Source organism: Hyla sarda, chromosome 1 (genome assembly GCF_029499605.1).
Source record: "Hyla sarda isolate aHylSar1 chromosome 1, aHylSar1.hap1, whole genome shotgun sequence".
NCBI classification, from domain to species: domain Eukaryota; kingdom Metazoa; phylum Chordata; class Amphibia; order Anura; family Hylidae; genus Hyla; species Hyla sarda.
The window spans coordinates 512,429,946-512,448,724 of NC_079189.1; the positions used below are offsets into that span (position 1 = coordinate 512,429,946).

Below are 18,779 nucleotides of genomic sequence, written 5' to 3' on the forward strand. Positions count from 1 at the left end.
AGGCTGCCTCACCAGCTGAGGGGGATTTGCATGTTGCAGGGGGGGATTGCATGTTCACACTGCCAGAGAGAGCTGTGTGTAAGGATCTTCCTTGAGACTGTGGAAGCTGGTGAGCAGACGGCTTGGGGACTTGGAAAAGACTTGCTTGATGCCGCATGGTGAACAAACACCTAAGGAATGCAGGTGGACTTTTGTTACTTTTTCCTTTGTTCTGCATTTAAGACTGTTTGCCAAGTGTGAATGAAACACTGAACTTTGATTTGAAAAGTCCTCCTTCCGTGCCTCTATACCGCAACCGCACCTGTCTGCAAGAGCGAGTCATCACATTTATAAGAGTATTGGTCTGTCTCTTTTTCATGTTTCCTCAGTAAAATGGAAAGTTGGTTGTGTTTTTTTTATTTTTTATTCTGGGTTGGGTTTACAATAGTAAATCAGGGCCATTGTGTCATGCTACTTTAAATCCTGTATCTTAAAGGGATTATCCACCATAAGGTGATTTTAGTATGTACCTGGCAGGCATTAATGCACATGCTTAGGAAGGATCTGTGCTTGTCTTGGGGATAAATGGTTATGTCATGAGATTACCATAACACTGTGGCTAGCTTTTTGTGAACTTGTATTTCCTGTTTGACTTTTCTTTTTTTTACTACAAATCCCACAATTCCATTTTCCTCCCTCCCACACATTAGCCACCCCACCCATTGAAACAAAAGACCTGTGATTTTCAATCAGGGTGCCTACAGCTGTTGTGTTAGTTGCAGATTGATCCCTCCATCCATTGAAGCAGACAGGCTCCCTGTCATCAGCTGACTAGTGATGTCAAGTCTCTGATGCTTTGCAAGCTGGGAAAAATCTGAGACAACAGTCATTTTGTATGCTGATAAAAATTAATGTTGGGGTGAAAATCACATAAGAATTGTGAGAAAACCATCACACACAGGTACAAACACTGTATTATGAACTACACTAACTTTACAGCCCCTGTAGCATAGTCAAATAAAATTCCTGGAATACCCCTTTGAGCTATGACAGTGATTATTATGGTATAGTTTATGTATAAAACTGCTTTCCTTCCTGGCTGCACTTGATAAGTAATGTCCAACCTGACAATTTAGTACAGAATTTTCATAATAGGAAAATGTGGTGTGTCAGCAGTTCTTGTGTCTGGCTCCTGATTCAACATTTTATTTAATAGAAAAAAAAACAGCACTTTTCTATTAAAGATGCAATATTCAATCTACATTTTCAGTTTCACTTGCACTTATAATTGCATGGGTAAATGTATGGGACAGTAACTGGAGAGCTAGGCATAGATCCCAGTGCTCATAAAGTGTGAACTTGTATCAACCTATTTTTGACCATCCCTGTTTGTAATTCATAAGGTTGAGTTAGCAACAAGGCCCAGATGTCTCTAATTTTTACTGTATGGTATGGTATATACTGTAAGTGTATATGTTCTGTGCTGGAACATTCCATGTACTGTGTGTATCATGACAAAATGACCTATTGTTTAAATCAAGTTTTAATGTTAAAAATATTTTTTAAGAATTTTGATGGTTAGTCATTTTGTATTTTACTACCTATATTATAAAACAACCCCACAATCTTGCAGTTTTCAGCCTGGCTACTTGGCCTAAAACTAACTAGAGACTTCCTGTATTGCATGTGATGATAAGGAGGAGGCTGCAGTATTACAGTAAAACTTGGCACTAGATAGAGAACACAATAGATAAAGCTCATAGCTCCCCCTCCCCCTCCTTGTGGAATGACCTTTGCAAAGGTCACAGAGCACTGTCCAGTAACGTTTCCCTTTCATGTGAATGGCACAGCTCCTGTATGTTGTTTCATATGTCCATGAAACTTGCAGTAAAGAATATCTATAAATGCTGCTAAAAACTGTTCAGACTCGATGGATTACCCATAATAAAGTACAAAAAATGTTATCTAGATTATTCATTACCATTAATGTAGTTCTTAAGTTTATGTATGTAGAAATGGAAATCATAGACACTGACCTTGCCACACGACCTCGCAGATCGCCAATCCCAGCTAGGTGCTTCCTGTCCAGGCTTTGTACAGCAAAGCTTGTTCCTGAGCTGACTGTATCTCTGGTTCTTATCTCATTTTCCAAAACCTACAACAGTGAGAAGAAACATTCATCTTCTGAGAACATTAAATTATCAGCCTTTATTATTCCGTTCAGTATTACACATTAAAAAGGCAAAAAAAACTACATGTTCTTATAAATCCACATGTTGTCTAAAATGCAATGTACTTCACTTATATCATCATTCACCCGTCATTGGAAGTTAGTAATACACTCAATTGTTTCCATGTATTGTGCGCCTTTGCAGATAGTAATAACATATAGGGGGGACATTTATCAATGTTTGCTTATGTATTCCTTTTTTTAGTTATTTTTTTCTTACAATTTTTTTGCTTATGTGTGACTTATTTATCCAGTTCGTAGATAGCCAGCACGGCACTACTTCCCTTTCTGAGTACAGTGGCCCCTCAACATATGATATTAATTGGTTCCAGGAGAACCATCATATGTTGAAACCATCATATGTCGAGTACATATGTCTATGTAAAAATGGTAATTGGTTCTGGGGCCTCGGAACCATTGTATGTTGAATACATATCTCTATGGGAAACTGCTAATTGGTTCTGGGATGACCATTGTATGTGGAGTGTATGGGGAGTGTTTAACAAACCAGGGTGCCTCCAGCTGTTGCACAACTACAACTCCCAGCATGCATGTACAGCCATTGACTGTCTGGGCATGCTGGGAGTTATAGTTTTGGACAGCTGGAGGCACACTGATAGGGAAACATTGATGTATGGGGTGTATAGTGTGTCTATGTATTGTATGTGATGTGTGACATCGCATACAGTACTGTACAGTTCTTTAAATGCCTTCAGGGGGGACAGAATGTCCTCCATTACCATCCTGCCGACTACAGCTCTATAGGAAAGGAAGGGGAGGGCAGCCAGCAGCTCATTGGATGCCTGCAGTAAGATGCTGCAGGCTATTGGCTATGGCTGCACTGGGGGGCGGGGCTTACACAGAGCTCACAGTGGAAGCCTGTATGAGTTAGCAGGACAGCATGTGAGTAACAGGAGGCAGAACGGGGCACACGGGGCACATTAAACAACTATCTGTCAGTTGGTGAAGTTGTCAGCGCTGTCAGATAGCTGTTTGTACGATGGACCCGACACACAGCAGCATCATATGTCGAGGCTGCCTTCAACATACGATGGGCTCTGAGAGGCCATCATATGTTGAAATGATCATATGTCAGGGCCATCATAAGTCGAGGGATCACTGTATAGAACAATGATGAAATGGCAGACTTGGACTAGTTATGCTGGAGGTGGTGCTCTGATTGACAATAGTGCATGAAGACGTTTCAAAAAAGCAGGAAAATAATCGGCAACTCACCGCGACCAGCTGAATAAATCTTCTTTTATTTCATACTCACAAATATCTTACATGGGAAGAGGGTAGTGGGGGACACAGGATGGCGACCAAGCTCCGTTTCGCACGGTGATCGTGCTTCCTCCGGCCATGGCCGGAGGAAGCACGATCACCGTGTGAAACTGAGCTTGGTCGCCATCCTGTGTCCCCCCACTACCCTCTTCCCATGTAAGATATTTGTGAGTATGAAATAAAAGAAGATTTATTTAGCTGGTCGCGGTGAGTTGCCGATTATTTTCCTGCTTTTTTGAAGTGACTTATTTATCAACTGGTTTCAGCCTGTTGATAAACTTCTTTAACGTAAGCAAATTTTCTTTTTTTTACTTTGGTAGTGGCTTTTTCTGCTCCAGGCCTGAGCTGGAGTAAATTTGGTAGGTTTTTCCATGTAATGCGATTTTTTGCGACTTTCGCACTTGATAAATCTCTGACCACTGCAAGTCAAAAATCCCTTTTTGCTTTGGTAAGCAAGATTTTTATTTTTTGCTTAGGGCAAAAAGTCACAGAAAAAAAGAGAGTAGTCGCACGTGCGACTTTTTTGCGACAATTTTAAGTAAAAAAAAAACCTACTAAATGCTTTGATAAATGTCCCCCATAGTGATCAGCCATTACATTAAACCTAAGACCAAGTTTAAAAAAAAATAAAAATAAAAAATAAAAGGATTTTCTCTTGACTATTACAAGATACCACATTCTGTTACAGGTGTATTTGGAAAAAGTCACTAATGTATTTAGTAAATTCTCTAAGTTTGGATGCACAACTACCCCTGAGGAAGCAGAGGTCATCAGTGGAATGTGAGGGATTTTGCCATCATGGGACAGGTTTCATTTCATTTTTCTTTTTGTGATACTGCTTTATGGGTCACATGTATATATAACAGCTATTGAAGCTGTCCATGTTTATACCATACATAAACTTTTAGGGTGTTTGCATGACCATTTTGTAGTGTTCCCTGAATCCCTGAATCCAATGCTATCTTTTATTTTTCAGTTTGGTTGCTTATCTGCACTTTTGTTTGAACAGTCAAGTGGCCATGAACTTTATTTAAAAAGGGTTGTGAATGCTAGGCTTGAGGAGTAAATATGAGTCTGAAGGGGTGTTCATCAGGTTGTGGGGGAGGGGTGATTATAAAGCTGATACAAGCATTCAAACCTTTTAAAAATAAAGTTCCTGCCCATTTGACTATTTAGGAAAACAAACAGATATTCACCCAAATAGTGAAATCCCTATATCGTGGAAATGGGGGCAGTGGTAGAAGAACACAGGACACCCAAGACCAAAAGGTAAACAAACTTTTTTTTTTTCTTTTTTAAAGGGCTACACCGCCCCTGGCATCTTATCCCCTATCCAAAGGATAGGGGATAAGATGTTAGATCGCCGCGGTCCCGCTGCTGGGGACCCAGGGGATGGCCGCTGCGGCACCCCGCCATCATTACTGCACAGAGCGGGTTCGCTCTGTGCGTAATGACGGGCGATACAGGGTCCGGAGCAGCGTGACGTCATGGCTCCGCCCCTCATGACATCACGGCCCGTCCCCTTAATGCACGTCTATGGCAGGGGGCGTGGCGACCGCCACGCCCCCTCCCATAGACTTGTATTGACGGGGCGGGCTGTGACGTCACGAGGGGCGGAGCCATGACGTAACGATGCTCCGGCCCCTGTATTGCCCGTCATTACGTGCAGAGCGATCTTGCTCTGTGCAGTAATGATAGCGGGGTGCTGCAGCAGCGATCCCCGGGTTCCCCAGCAGCGGGACCCCGGCGATCTGACATCTTATCCCCTATCCTTTGGATAGGGGATAAGATGTCTAGGGGCGGAGTACCCCTTTAAGTTAGCTTTTCAGGCTACTTAGAGTTATGCACATTCAGTGACCAGTATTATACCTCAATGTCTTTGCCCAGTTGCTTGACTATTTGTATGACTGTCTGCATGTGATTTTCAAGTAAACGTTGGGCCATTAAGTCCCAGGGATGGCCACGATTTCCTCGCAGCATGGCTACATCTTCTTTTATCTTGAAGGCTTGATCTAGGAGAGTAGTAGTGGTCTTTTCTTGGTTAAATAATCTGTCTTCTAATAACTCCACTCTATGTACTGGAATTGCTGGCAAGAAGGATTGCCCCCTAAAATACAAAGAAAAGTAAGTAAGTAAATAAATTTATTAATTTAAAAAAGCATGAATAATTACAATAGAATTGGGTTTGTCTTTTGCATCATGTGAATAGATTTTCGCAAACAATATTCAGATGTAAAGGCTACATGTGAACAAACCCTAAGGCTGGGTTCACACATAGTATTTTGGCTCAAACCAGGAGTACGTCTAAAACACATAAAAGGTTAATTTTTTCTCATTATAGTTTCTTTCCGTATCAGTTCTACTCCTAGTTTAAGCTTTAAATGGGCACTCTCATTAAAACTAATTTTTGATATTGCACTCCTTATGGTAAATGAAAAATATTTCTAATTTACTTTGTTTAAAAAAAATGAAGTTTTCTATGTTTTATTTGTGCTTAAAAAAGCTCAAGAGCACATTTTCCCCCAACTCATACACAGACTTTGGACCAAAGTCCAAACATAGGAAGTGCTGCCTGGAGTGCTGAGGGGGGGGGGGGGGGTCCAGCCTTATCCAATCATAGCTCCTCTCACACATAACTGCCATATGCTGTTGGTTGGACACACCCACCTCAGCACTCCAGGCTGCACTTCCTGTGTTTGGACTTTGGTCCAAAGTCTGTGTATGAGTTGGGGGAAAATGTGCTCTTGAGCTTTTTTAAGCACAAATAAAACATAGAAAACTTCATTTTTTTTAAACAAATTATATTAGAAATATTTTTCATTTACCATAAGGAGTGCAATAGCAAAAATTAGTTTTAATGAGAGTGACCCTTTAAATACTAACCAAAAAAATCGAGCTTAGGAGTCAGGCACTGGGGGTAATTTATCATTCCCTGCACCAGTGCAGAGTGGCAGAATTGCACAATTTTTTGGCACAAACCTCAGTCTTTGTCACCCAAAAAATTCACAGACCCTGTTTTGCACAAAATAATTTACTTAAAACAAAGCTTGCTCCAATTTTGCCACTCTGTGCTGGCACAGGGAGTATTAATTTCCCCCCATGGTGGAAAAAAATCTGCAGTGAATCAAATGTTCTATTATTACTTTAAGCAGTCAAGAAGAATCATGGAACTTCTATGCAACAATTATGCAAAAACTGGAATAACACAGGTTCTCTACTGCTGATAAATATGTGAACAATGCCTGTAATATCGGCTTTTAGGTACTTGTTTCTGTTTTGCTGCAGAAAGAAAACTTCTCTAATCTATCACTTTAACATAATGAATGTGGCATTTATCAGGGCGGCTCGAGCTGCGATGGAGCTAATGAAAATCCAAATTAGTCGTGCTGAGTCTTGAGACTTGCTGAGCGTAAGGAGGTGACAGAAAAAAGACAATTATCACAATAAGGCTAGGTTCACATCGCCAAAAAACAAAGAAAGAAAAAAGGGGAGGAGGGCACAGACATGCGAGAGGGCTGTTACATATGGGTCATTAGAGTGGTATAATGGCAAGCAGCATGTGTGTAACGACAATCTGGGTGCTCTACTTCTATCATGCGAGTACAGTACAGTGGGGCAAAAAAGTATGTTGTCAGCCACCAATTGTGCAAGTTCTCCCACTTAAAAAGATTAGAGAGGCCTGTAATTCTCATGTCTCTCATAGTTGAGGTATACCTATGAAGAACATTACAGGCCTCTCATCTCTTTAAGTGGGAGAACTTGCACAATTGGTGGCTGACTAAATACTTTTTTGCCCCACTATATATCCTTAAAGTAAAACAGAGAAAATATAGAGGGGCACTGACTGGAATAAATATCTTCCAATTCCTCATGCCGTGGTTCGGAACCGCAGGATAGCTTGTATAGACGCTGCAGAGGGGGCGCTCAGAGGCTATGACCGTTTTGTGTATACACTATTTTGGGGGCTGTTTACAGCTCAAATTACAGCTGTTTTTTAGCTTATATTTTCACACATAAATGTATCAAAATACATTCCATATAGCTTTTGTTACAGCTCAAAAAAAACGACTACACATACTGCCAAACAAAACTCTGCAGGCTATTGAAATTGTTACTTCCATTAGCTGCCGCTCAGCTGTATCTTCAAACACTTCATAGCTAATGAAAGCCTCAAGTGCGATCGCTGAACATAACATTATTGCTAGGGATGAGCGAATCGAATCTGACAAATCCGAATTCGTTACGAACTTCAGGAAAAATTTGATTAGAATATCGTCGCGATTCGATCACGCAAATCGCTTCATTAACCCCTTAAAGGGGTAATCCACCATAAAGTGATTTTAGTACGTACCTGGCAGATAGTAATGGACATGCTTAGGAAGGATCTGCGCTTGTCTTGGGGCTAAATGGCTATGTTGTGAGATTACCATAACACTGTGGCTAGCCTTTTGTGAATTTGTATTTCCTGTTTGACTTATGTTTTTTTTTTACTACAAATCCCACAATGCCATTTTCCTCCCTCTCACACATCAGCCACCCCACCCATTGAAACAAAAGACCTGTGGTTTTCAATCAGGGTGCCTACAGCTGTTGCATTAGTTGCAGATTGATCCCTCCACCCATTGAAGCAGACAGGCTCCCTATCATCAGCTGACTAGTGAGTCAGGTCTCGGCCGCATTGCAAGCTGGGAAAAATCCGAGACAAATCCGAGAGAATTGTGAGAAAACCGTCACACATAAGTACAGCGCTATATTATGAACTACACTAACTTTACAGCCCCTGTAGCATAGTCAAATTTAAAAAAAATCCCTGGAATACCCCTTTAACCCCTTAAGGACTCAGCCCATTTTCGCCTTAAGGACTCAGACAATTTAATTTTTACGTTTTCATTTTTTCCTCCTCGCCTTCTAAAAATCATAACTCTTTTATATTTTCATCCACAGACTAGTATGAGGGCTTGTTTTTTGCGCGACCAGTTGTCCTTTGTAATGACATAACTCATTATATCATAAAATGTATGGCGCAACCAAAAAACACTATTTTTGTGGGGAAATTAAAACGAAAAATGCAATTTTGCTAATTTTGGAAGGTTTTGTTTTCACGCCGTACAATTTATGGTAAAAATGACGTGTGTTCTTTATTCTGAGGGTCAATACGATTAAAATTATACCCATTATTATATACTTTTATATTATTGTTGCGCTTAAAAAAAATCACAAACTTTTTAACCAAATTAGTACGTTTATAATCCCTTTATTTTGATGACCTATAACTTTTTTATTTTTCCGTATAAGCAGCGGTATGGGGGCTAATTTTTTGCGCCATGATCTGTACTTTTTTTTGATACCACATTTGCATATAAAAAACTTTTAATACATTTTTTATAATTTTTTTTAAATAAAATGTATTAAAAAAGTAGGAATTTTGGACATTTTTTTTTTTTCGTTCACGCCGTTAACCGTACGGGATCATTAACATTTTATTTTAATAGTTCGGACATTTATGCATGTGGCGATACCAAATATGTCTATAAAAAAAAATTTTTTACGCTTTTTGGGGGTAAAATAGGAAAAAACGGACGTTTTACTTTTTTATTGGGGGAGGGGATTTTTCACTTTTTTTTACTTTTACTTTTACATTTTTTTACATTTTTTTTACACTTGAATAGTCCCCATAGGGGACTATTCATAGCAATACCATGATTGCTAATACTGATCTGTTCTATGTATAGGACATAGAACAGATCAGTGTTTTCGGTCATCTTCTGCTCTGGTCTGCTCGATCACAGACCAGAGCAGGAGACGCCGGGAGCCGCACGGAGGAAGGAGAGGAGACCTCCGTGCGGCGTTATGAATGATCGGATCCCCGCAGCAGCGCTGCGGGCGATCCGATCATTCATTCAAATCGCGCACTGCCGCAGATGCCGGGATCTGTATTGATCCCGGCACCTGAGGGGTTAATGGCGGACGCCCGCGAGATCGCGGGCGTCGGCCATTGCCGGTGGGTCCCTGGCTGCGATCAGCAGCCGGGATCAGCCGCGCATGACACGGGCATCGCTCCGATGCCCGCGGTTATGCTTAGGACGTAAATGTACGTCCTGGTGCGTTAATTACCACCGCACCAGGACGTACATTTACGTCCTGCGTCCTTAAGGGGTTAAGGACATAGCATTTTTCCGTTTTTGCACTTTCGTTTTCTCATCTTTACATTTTAAAAATCTTAACCCTTTCAATTTTGCACCTAAAAATCCATATGATGGCTTATTTTTTGCGCCACCAATTCTACTTTGTAATGACATCAGTGATTTTAGCCAAAAATCTACAGTGAAACGGAAAAAGAATCATTGTGTGACAAAATGGAAGAAAAAATGCCATTTTGTAAATTTTGGGGGCTTCCGTTTCTACGCAATACATTTTTCATTAAAAATGACACCTTATCTTTATTCTGTAGGTCCATACAATTAAAATGATACCCTACTTATATTATAATTTATAGTTCGGACATTTACGCACGCGGTGATACCACATATGTTTATTTTTATTTACACAGTTTTTTTTATGGGAAAGGGGGGGGGGGGGTGATTCAAACTTTTATTAGGGAAGGGGTTAAATGATCTTTATAAAAAAATGTTGTACTTTTTTTTTTTGCAGTGTTATAGCTCCCATAGGAGGCTAGAACACTGCACACACTGATCTTTTATACAGATCACTGCAAAGCCATAGCTTTGCATTGAACAGTGTTATCTGCGGTTTATTGCTCAAGCCTGGAATTCAGGCTTGCAGCAATCATTTGCCGTTCAGACACGCAGGAGGCCAGTAAGACACCCTCCTGCTGCGTCAGGACATTTTATCGCAATGTCCCGATCAGCCCGACAGGCTCCAGGGCATCTAAAATGGTGGATCCACATATGAGGTCATGGGGCAAGGAATCCTTGGAAGGCTGGAACAAGGGTAGGCGGGATGACCCTGAATCACATGCAACATGCAGCCTATCAGCAGCCAGTCACCCCTGTGATGTCACAGCCCTATATAATCGGCAGCAATCTTGCAGCCTGTCATTTCAGCCATTTATTGCAGAGAGCTAAAGAGGGACAGACAGCGGTGTGTGTTGCACAGAAAAGCATTTTTCCAGCAGCAATTCACCTCCCAGTCACATCAGCGTTCTGTTGCACAGAGAGAGGGACAGAGAGCAGTTTGTGTTGCACAGAAAAGCATTTTTACAGCAGCGATTCACCTCCCAGTCACTACAGTGTTCTATTACACAGAGGGACATAGAGCAGTGTGTTGCACAGAACAGCAGCGATTCATCTCAAGCCCAAATCCTGCCTAGAAGCACTGATAGGGAAGGGAGTGAGATTGAGAGAGTGTAATTTTGGGTGTAGTACACACTGACTGTGTGTTGCAGCACTGGTGTGTACTGCTGTGTTGTACACAAATACTGTTTTAAGCATACTGGAGCGCATTGTCCTCTCCTCATAAATGCATACCACAAAGGTACATCTAAGTGGTGTACTATTTTGTTAATGTTGAAGTCTTAAGGGCCTAGACACTGTAAAAGGCCAGCCAAAAGTACACACCAGCTGGTGTTGTACAGAAATACTGTTTTAAGCATACTGGAGCGCATTGACCTCCCCTCATAAGTGCATACCACATATGTACATCTAAGTGGTGTACTTTTTTGTTCTTGTTAAAGTCTTTAGGGCCTAGATACTGTGAAAGGCCATACAAAAGTACACACCTGCTGGTGTTGTAGACAAATACTGTTTTAAGCGTACTGGAGCTCATTGTCCTCAGAGTTCCCCTCACTCAGGTTTATGGAATGGACTTAAGCTGCCCCCCTTTTAAATCCAACCTTCATGACCTTGTCACATATAATACTACCTCCTTTTTTAAAGCACTTTTATCACAGATTTTAGTGTTTTTCTTAATTCTGTGTTTTTTGCACTTGTATGTTCTGTAATCAGAGCTGTAACTCTGATGATGTGAGTGAGGTGATCACCTCAGGTGCACTGTTGCAAGGGGACGCAAGGGGGGTCCAGCACACAATACACTGAGGCATTGATTCCTAACAAAGGTGCCAGGACACTCTGGTGGTAAATAAACATTATTTTTTTTCTGCCCAGACCTGCGCACCTGTGAGTCACAGGCGTGCAGGCCAGGCGGGAAGTCTGTGTGCAGTTCTGGGACGGGTGATGCTGCAGCTCCAATCCTCGTGCATCCTCCCTCTCCTGTGGAGCAGCTCTGGATTCTCCCTGGTCCCTCAGCAGAATGATGTGGATGGAGGGAAGGAGCAGGGGCAGCGCTGACAGAGGCCTACTCAGCTTCAGGTAGTGCACCCTCACCCTTCTTTCACTCCTCTACACCTCTCTGTCACCCCTCGTAACCTCTCTGTAACCCCTGGACACCCCTCTTTTATCCCGTACACCCTTCTATCACCCCTCTACACCCTTCTGTCACCCCTCAACACCCTTCTGTCACCCCTCTGTTACCCCCGTACACCCCTCTGTCACCCCCGTATGCCCCTCTGTCAGCCATGTACACCCCTGTCTCCCATGTACACCCCTCTGTCACTGTGTGGGGTAATGCAGGAGGCATTGTGTGTGCTTGTGGGGGGGGGGGGCTGGAGGCATTTGAGTGAGGCTGGAAACATTGGGGGAGATTTTTCAAAACCTGTGCAAAGGAAAAGTTGCCAAGTTGCCCATAGCAACCAATCAGATTTCTTATTTCATTTAATTTCTTATTTCAATTTTCTGTTCTTGCCTCAGGAGCAAAAAGAGCTAGCTACAGCTCTGTCTGTACTGTAGATCATGTAACAATGTTAAGATCTTACCTGATTGCTGTTATATACTGTTCTCACCTTAGGAGCAAAAAGAGCTAGCTACAGCTCTGTCTGTAATGCACATCATGTAACAATGTTTAGCACTTAGATGATCGCTGTTATTTTCTGTTCTCGCCTTAGGGGCAAAAAGAGCTAGCTACAGCTCTGTCTGTAATGCACATCCTCTAACAATATTTAGCACTTAGCTGATCGCTGTTATAAGAGCCTTGTAGTTTGCAGACTTTGATTAAAGACGTTTTATAATTTATGAAAAGTGACTTGTAAATTTTAAATAATATTTAATATAATTTAAACAAATAACTGCTATACATGAAAGCCAGGTAAGAAGTCCAGAATGGAAGGTAACTCTTGTCACTACATTCTCATGGCATGAAGGACATTTCCAAAAGAATCTAACCCAGCTCACACCCTATGCGTGTTACAGCAAGGCAAAGTGTTCTACACCCCTATTGAGGCTCTCTGTAGGCCAGAAATAGCTGTCTTTAATAGCAATTCGCCGTAAATAAATTCAGACCGAAACAAATTTTGGGGGAAAATTCAGCGAATTGACCGAATAGAATTTTTCAAAAATTCACTCATCTCTAATTATTGCTCATTAGTCATTAGAATAGATTGGTGTTTCCCAACCAAGGTGCCTCTAGCTGTAGCAAAACTGGAGGTCCCCTTGTTGGGAAATACTGGCATAGAGAGCAGCTGGGAGACTGGACAGGCAGTGTGCTTCTGGGAAATGTAGTTTCCCTATCAGGATCGCCCATTATATCCAGCCTGGAATGGCGGAGAAACCGAAGTAGAAAGACAGTGATGGCCAACTAATGTTAAAGGGATTTGGGCGTATTAGAATTTATTTTATTGAGTTTTTTTTCATTATGTCATAACCCTTTTCTGAAACCATGCAAAACGTATACTGCCAGATGTCAATAATATGTATGTATATAATGTATCAAGTTGTGACATATGCTATGTAAAACAGCGTACAGCAGATAATAAAGGAAACATATGGCGTAAAAGTTCTGTATCATTCTCTGCAAGGTCTTTAGTGCAAGTATTTACTGTACCATAATGCTAAGTAGTATGGATGGTGTTCTTGTGCTGACATAGTGAGTATTCCCTTTTTTTATCATTTACAAATTACACTACCATGCAAACAATATAGCAACTTCAGCAGCTGATAAATATTGAAAGGATTAAGATTTTTTAATAGAAGTAATTTACAAATCTGTTTAACTTTCTGGAGCCGGTTGATATAAAAAAAAAGTTTGTTCCTGGATAACCCCTTTAATGAAAGCCAATGCATACAAAAGTTATTTATTTGGCCTAAGGAATCAAATGTTAAAAATCATGTTTATTGACAGTGCCCATTTAAGTACTGGTGCCAGAAAGTTTAAGAGATTTGTAAATTACTTCTATGTAAAAATCTTAATTCTTCCAGTACTTATTCACTGCTGTATACTACAGAGGAAGTTTTTTTTCTAAATGAATTTCCTTTCAGCTGACCACAGTGCTCTCTGCTGACACCTCTGTCCAAGTCAGGAACTGTCAAGAGCACAATAGGTTTGCTATGGAGATTTGCTCCTTCTCTGGACAGTTCCTGACATGGAACGAGGTGTCAGCACTATGGGCAGACTGAAAAGAAATTCAAAAAGAAAATAACTTCCTCTGTAGTATACAGCAAGTAATTTATAAATCTAAAAAAATAAATGGCACTCAAAAGTTATATGGACTACTAGTGAAGATAATATTTGTAATATCCTGACATGGACGGACATTATTTTGTGACGGGAGAAAGAACAGAAGAGATAGTGCATGTTTCTTCCTTCACAAAATAACGTCCGTTATTACTAACAGGCTATGACGGGTTAAAATGCATAATGTAAAAATCCCATAGACTATAATGGGATTTTGTAACGGCCATATGGGATTTTGTAATGGCCATTTAATGGCCGATTTTAAGGGTTTTTAGAACGGAACATTAAAATAGGTCTTTAACCTGTAAAGGAACAAGGGCGCTTTTGCTCCCTGGTACTTAAGGACCAGGGAGCAAAGTGGGAATTTCGGTCCCCTCCGAACACCAGGCTGGGACCGGAACGGGTGACTGCTGATATCTATCAGCAACCACCCCGTGCAAATGCCCAAATCGCCGCAAATCGCCAGTGAATTCACACATGCCGATTCTGGGTCATATGAGTCTATGGTGACCCGGTGACCCAGAAAATAAGTGGGATCGGGGTTGTCCAAGACACCCAAAATCCCCCTGAAGGGATAGGAGTGAGGTGGCAGGGGGGCCCCCCTCCTATTCCTGTTATTGATCGTCTAGAAGCGACGGCCAATAGCAGATCGGGGGCGGGGGGGGGTTAACTTTCGGTTTCCCCGTTCTGCCCACCCGCAATAGGCGGGACAGAACAGGGAACCCGAGGAGGAACGGCGTCGAAGTCCATTCACCCATCGGCGGCAGCAAGCGGCGATCGGCGGGGAAGATCGGCGTCAGAAGAGGACAGCAATGCGGCTCCCTGGATCCTACGGAAGCCAGTGAGTTGCCTAGCAACATCTGGAGGCCTACAGTTTGAGACCACTATACAGTGGTCTCTAAATTGTAACCCTCCAGATGTTGCAAAACTACAACTCCCAGCATGCCCAGACAGCTGTTTGCTGTTTGGGCATGCTGGGATTTGTTGCTTTGCAACATCTGGACGGCCACAGTTTGGAGATCACTGTGCAGTGGTTGCTAAACTGTAGCCCTCCAGATGTTGCAAAACTGCAAATCCCAGCATGCCCAAACAGCAAACAGCTGTCTTGGCATGCTGAGAGTTGTAGTTGAGTACCTCCAGCTGTTGCAGAACTACATATCCCAGCATGCCTTTCGGCGATCAGTACATGCTGGGAGTTGTAGTTTTGCAACGGCTGGAGGTACACTGGTTGGAAAATACTGAGTTAGGTAACAGAACCTAACTGAAGGTTTTACAACCAGTGTGCCTCCAGCTGTTTCAAAAGTACATATGATAAAGGGTTAAACACTACACTATACTACACTAACACATAATAAAGGGTGAAACACTACATATACCCCCCCCCCCCTTACAATGTCTCCCCCCCAATAAAAATGAAAAATGTATCGTACGGCAGTGTTTCCAAAACGGAGCCTCCAGCTGTTGCAGAACAACAACTCCCAGTATTTCCGGACAGCCACTGACTGTCCAGGCATGCTGGGAGTTTATTGCACTACAAATTTTGGGGGGCTTTTTCTCCTTTTACCCCTTATGGAAAGGAAAAGTTGGGGTCTACACCAGCCTGCTAGTGTAAAAAAAAAATGTTTACACATGCTGGTGGTGTTGCCCCATACTTTTTATTTTCACAAGAGGTAAAAGGAAAAAAAGACCCCAAAATGTGTAACGCAATTTCTCCTGAGTACGGAAATACCCCATATGTGGGCGTAAAATGCTCTGGGGGTGCACAAGGCTCAGGAGTGAGAGCCCACTATGTACATTTGAGGCCTAAATTGGAGATTTGCACAGGGGTGGTTGATTTTACAGCGGTTCTGACATAAACGCAAAAAGATAAATACCCACATGTGACCTCATTTTGGAAACTACACCCCTCACGGAATGGAACAAGGTGTATAGTGCGCCTTAACACCCCACAGGTGTTTGACAAATTTTCCTTAAAGTCGGATGGGAAAATGAAAAAAATATTTTTTTTCACTAAAATGCTGATCTTACCCTAAATTTTTCATTTTCACAAGGGAAAATAGGAAAAAGCACCCCAAAATTTGTAACCCCATTTCTTCTGACTAAGAAGATACCCCATATGTGGATGTGAAGTGCTCTGCGGGCGAACTACAATGCTCAGAAGAGAAGGAGTGCTATTGGTCTTTTGAAGAGAAAATGTGTCCGGAATTGAAGGCCACGTGTGTTTATAAAGCTACCATAGTGCCAGAACAATGGACCCCCCACATGTGACCCCATTTTGCAAACTACACCCCTCATGTAATGTATTAAGGGGTGCAGTGAGTATTTACACCCCACAGGTGTCTGACAGATTTTCGGAACAATTGTTTGTGAAAATGAAAAATTTAATTTTTCATTTGCTCAGCCCACTGTTCCAAAGATCTGTCAAAAGCCAGTGGGGTGTAAATGCTCACTGCACCCCTTATTAAATTCTGTGAGGGGTGTAGTTTCCAAAATGGGGTCATATGTGGGGGATCCACTGTTCTGGCACCACGGGGGGCTTTGTAAACGCACATGGCCCCTGACTTCCATTCCAAACAAATTCTCTTTCCAAAAGCTCAATGGTGCTCCTCCTCTTCTGAGCATTGTAGTTCGCCTGCAGAGCACTTGACGTGCACACATGGGGTATTTCCATACTCAGAAAAAATGGGGTTACAAATTTTGGGGGTAATTTTCTCCTATTACCCCTTGTAAAAATATAAAATTTGGGGGGAAAACAGCATTTTAGTGAAAAACATTTTTTTTTTCATTTACACATCCAACTTTAACAAAAAGTCATCAAACACCTGTGAGGTGCTAAGGCTCCCTGTACTCCTTGTTACATTCCTTGAGGGGTGTAGTTTACAAAATATTGTGCCATGTGTTTTCTTTTTTGCTGTTCTGGCACCATAGGGGCTTCCTAAATGTGACATGCCCCCCAAAAACAATTTCAGCAAAATTTGCTTTTCAAAAGCCAAAATGTGACTCCTCTTCTGAGCATTGTAGTTCGCCCGCAGAGCATTTTACGTCCTAACATGGGGTATTTCCATACTCAGAAGAGATGGGGTTACAAATTTTGGGGAGCATTTTCTCCTATTACCCTTTGTAAAAATTGTAAATTAAAGTAAAAAAAATGCACTTTAGTGAAAAAAGTTTTTTTTTCATTTACACTTCCGACTTTAATGAAAAGTCGTCAAACACCTGTGGGGTGTTAAGGCCCACTGTACCCCTTGTTACGTGCCTTGAGGGGTTAATTTTCTAAAATGGTATGCCATGTGTTTTTTTTTCTTCTGCTCTGGCACGATAGGGGCTTCCTAAATGTGACATGCCCCCCAAAAACCATTTCAGAAAAACTTACTCTCCAAAATCCCATTGTCGCTCCTTCCCTTCTGAGCCCTCTACCGCGCCCGCCGAACACTTGACATACACATATGAGGTATTTCCTTACTCGAGAGAAATTTGGTTACAAATTTTGAGAGGATTTGCAAGTTTAAAAAAATGAAGATTTTGAATTTTCTCCTTCCCTTTGCGACTGTGAAAGGGTTGACACATTTACTGAATGTCATTTTGGATACTTTGAGGGGTGCAGTTTTCATAATTTGGTCATTTGTGGGGTATTTCTAATAAGAAAAGCTCTTCAAATTCACTTCAAAACTGAACTGGTCCCTGAAAAATTCCGATTTAGAAAATTTTGTGAAAAATTGGAAAATTGCTGCTGAACTTTGAAGCCCTCTGATGTCTTCCAAAAGTAAAAACATGTCAACTTTATGATGCCAACATAAAGTAGACATATTGTATTTGTGAATCAAAATATAATTTATTTGGAATGTCTATTTTCCTTAAAATCTGAGAGCTTCAAGGTTAGAAAAATGCAAAATGTGAATTTTTCTCATCAAATTTGGCAATTTTTCACCAAGAAATGATGCAAGTGTTGACAAAATTTTACCACTAACATATAAACAATCTTGGGATCATAATGAAAGGTAAAAGCATCCAAGAGTTATTAAAGGGGTATTCCGGGTAAAAACATCTTATCCCCTATGAAAAGGATAGAGGATAAGATGTCTGATCGCGGGGGGGGGGGGGGGGGGGGGGTCTCCCGGCAGCAGCCCGCATTCTATGCATAGCTGCATCTGAAATTTCGGGAAACCCCCGGGCTTCCGAGACGGGGATGTGACGTCACACCACGCCCCCTCCATTCATTTCTATGGGAGGGGGTGTAACAGTCGCAACGCCCCCTCCCATAGACATGAATTTAGGGGGCATGGCGTGACGTCACGTCCCCGTCTCGGAAGCCCGGAGGTTTCCGAAACTTCAGACGCAGCTATGCATAGAATGCGGGCTGCTGCAGGGGGATTGCGGGGGGTCCCAGCGGTGGGCCCCCGTGATCAGACATCTTATCCCCTATCCTTTGGATAGGGGATAAGATGTTTTTGCCCAGAATACCCCTTTAATGCTTAAAGTGACAGTGGTCAAATGTGCAAAAAACGCTCTGGTCCTACAGTGAAAATTGGCCTTATAGTGTGAAAGGAGCCTTACAGATAATGCCAAAGAATAATAAAGGGATATTACAGTACAATGACATGCAGTAACAAGGGTCTGAGCAGTGAAAGGAGGACAGTCAGGGTTCCCACCCCATCATCCCTCAGAGCATTTCACTTTATATATTTAATACAGGAACTTTGCTTCATGTTATCACACGTGATCTCTCATTGTCACGCTTTTTTCTGACAAAGAGGTGAGAAGA

The 18,779-nt window shown here is 41.8% G+C and overlaps 1 protein-coding gene across 2 annotated transcripts in view; it reads right to left on the reverse strand.

Moving 5' to 3' along the window:
• FAM81B (family with sequence similarity 81 member B) overlaps window positions 1-18,779 on the reverse strand; it is a 236,705-nt gene that overhangs the window by 53,755 nt on the left and 164,171 nt on the right. For both annotated transcript variants that reach the window (XM_056537959.1, XM_056537953.1), the window contains exons 3-4: window positions 5,363-5,600; window positions 2,016-2,134 (exon numbers count right to left, since the gene is read on the reverse strand). In XM_056537959.1, coding sequence (XP_056393934.1) covers window positions 2,016-2,134; window positions 5,363-5,600 — 357 coding nt within the window. The remainder of the gene's footprint in view (window positions 1-2,015; window positions 2,135-5,362; window positions 5,601-18,779) is intronic.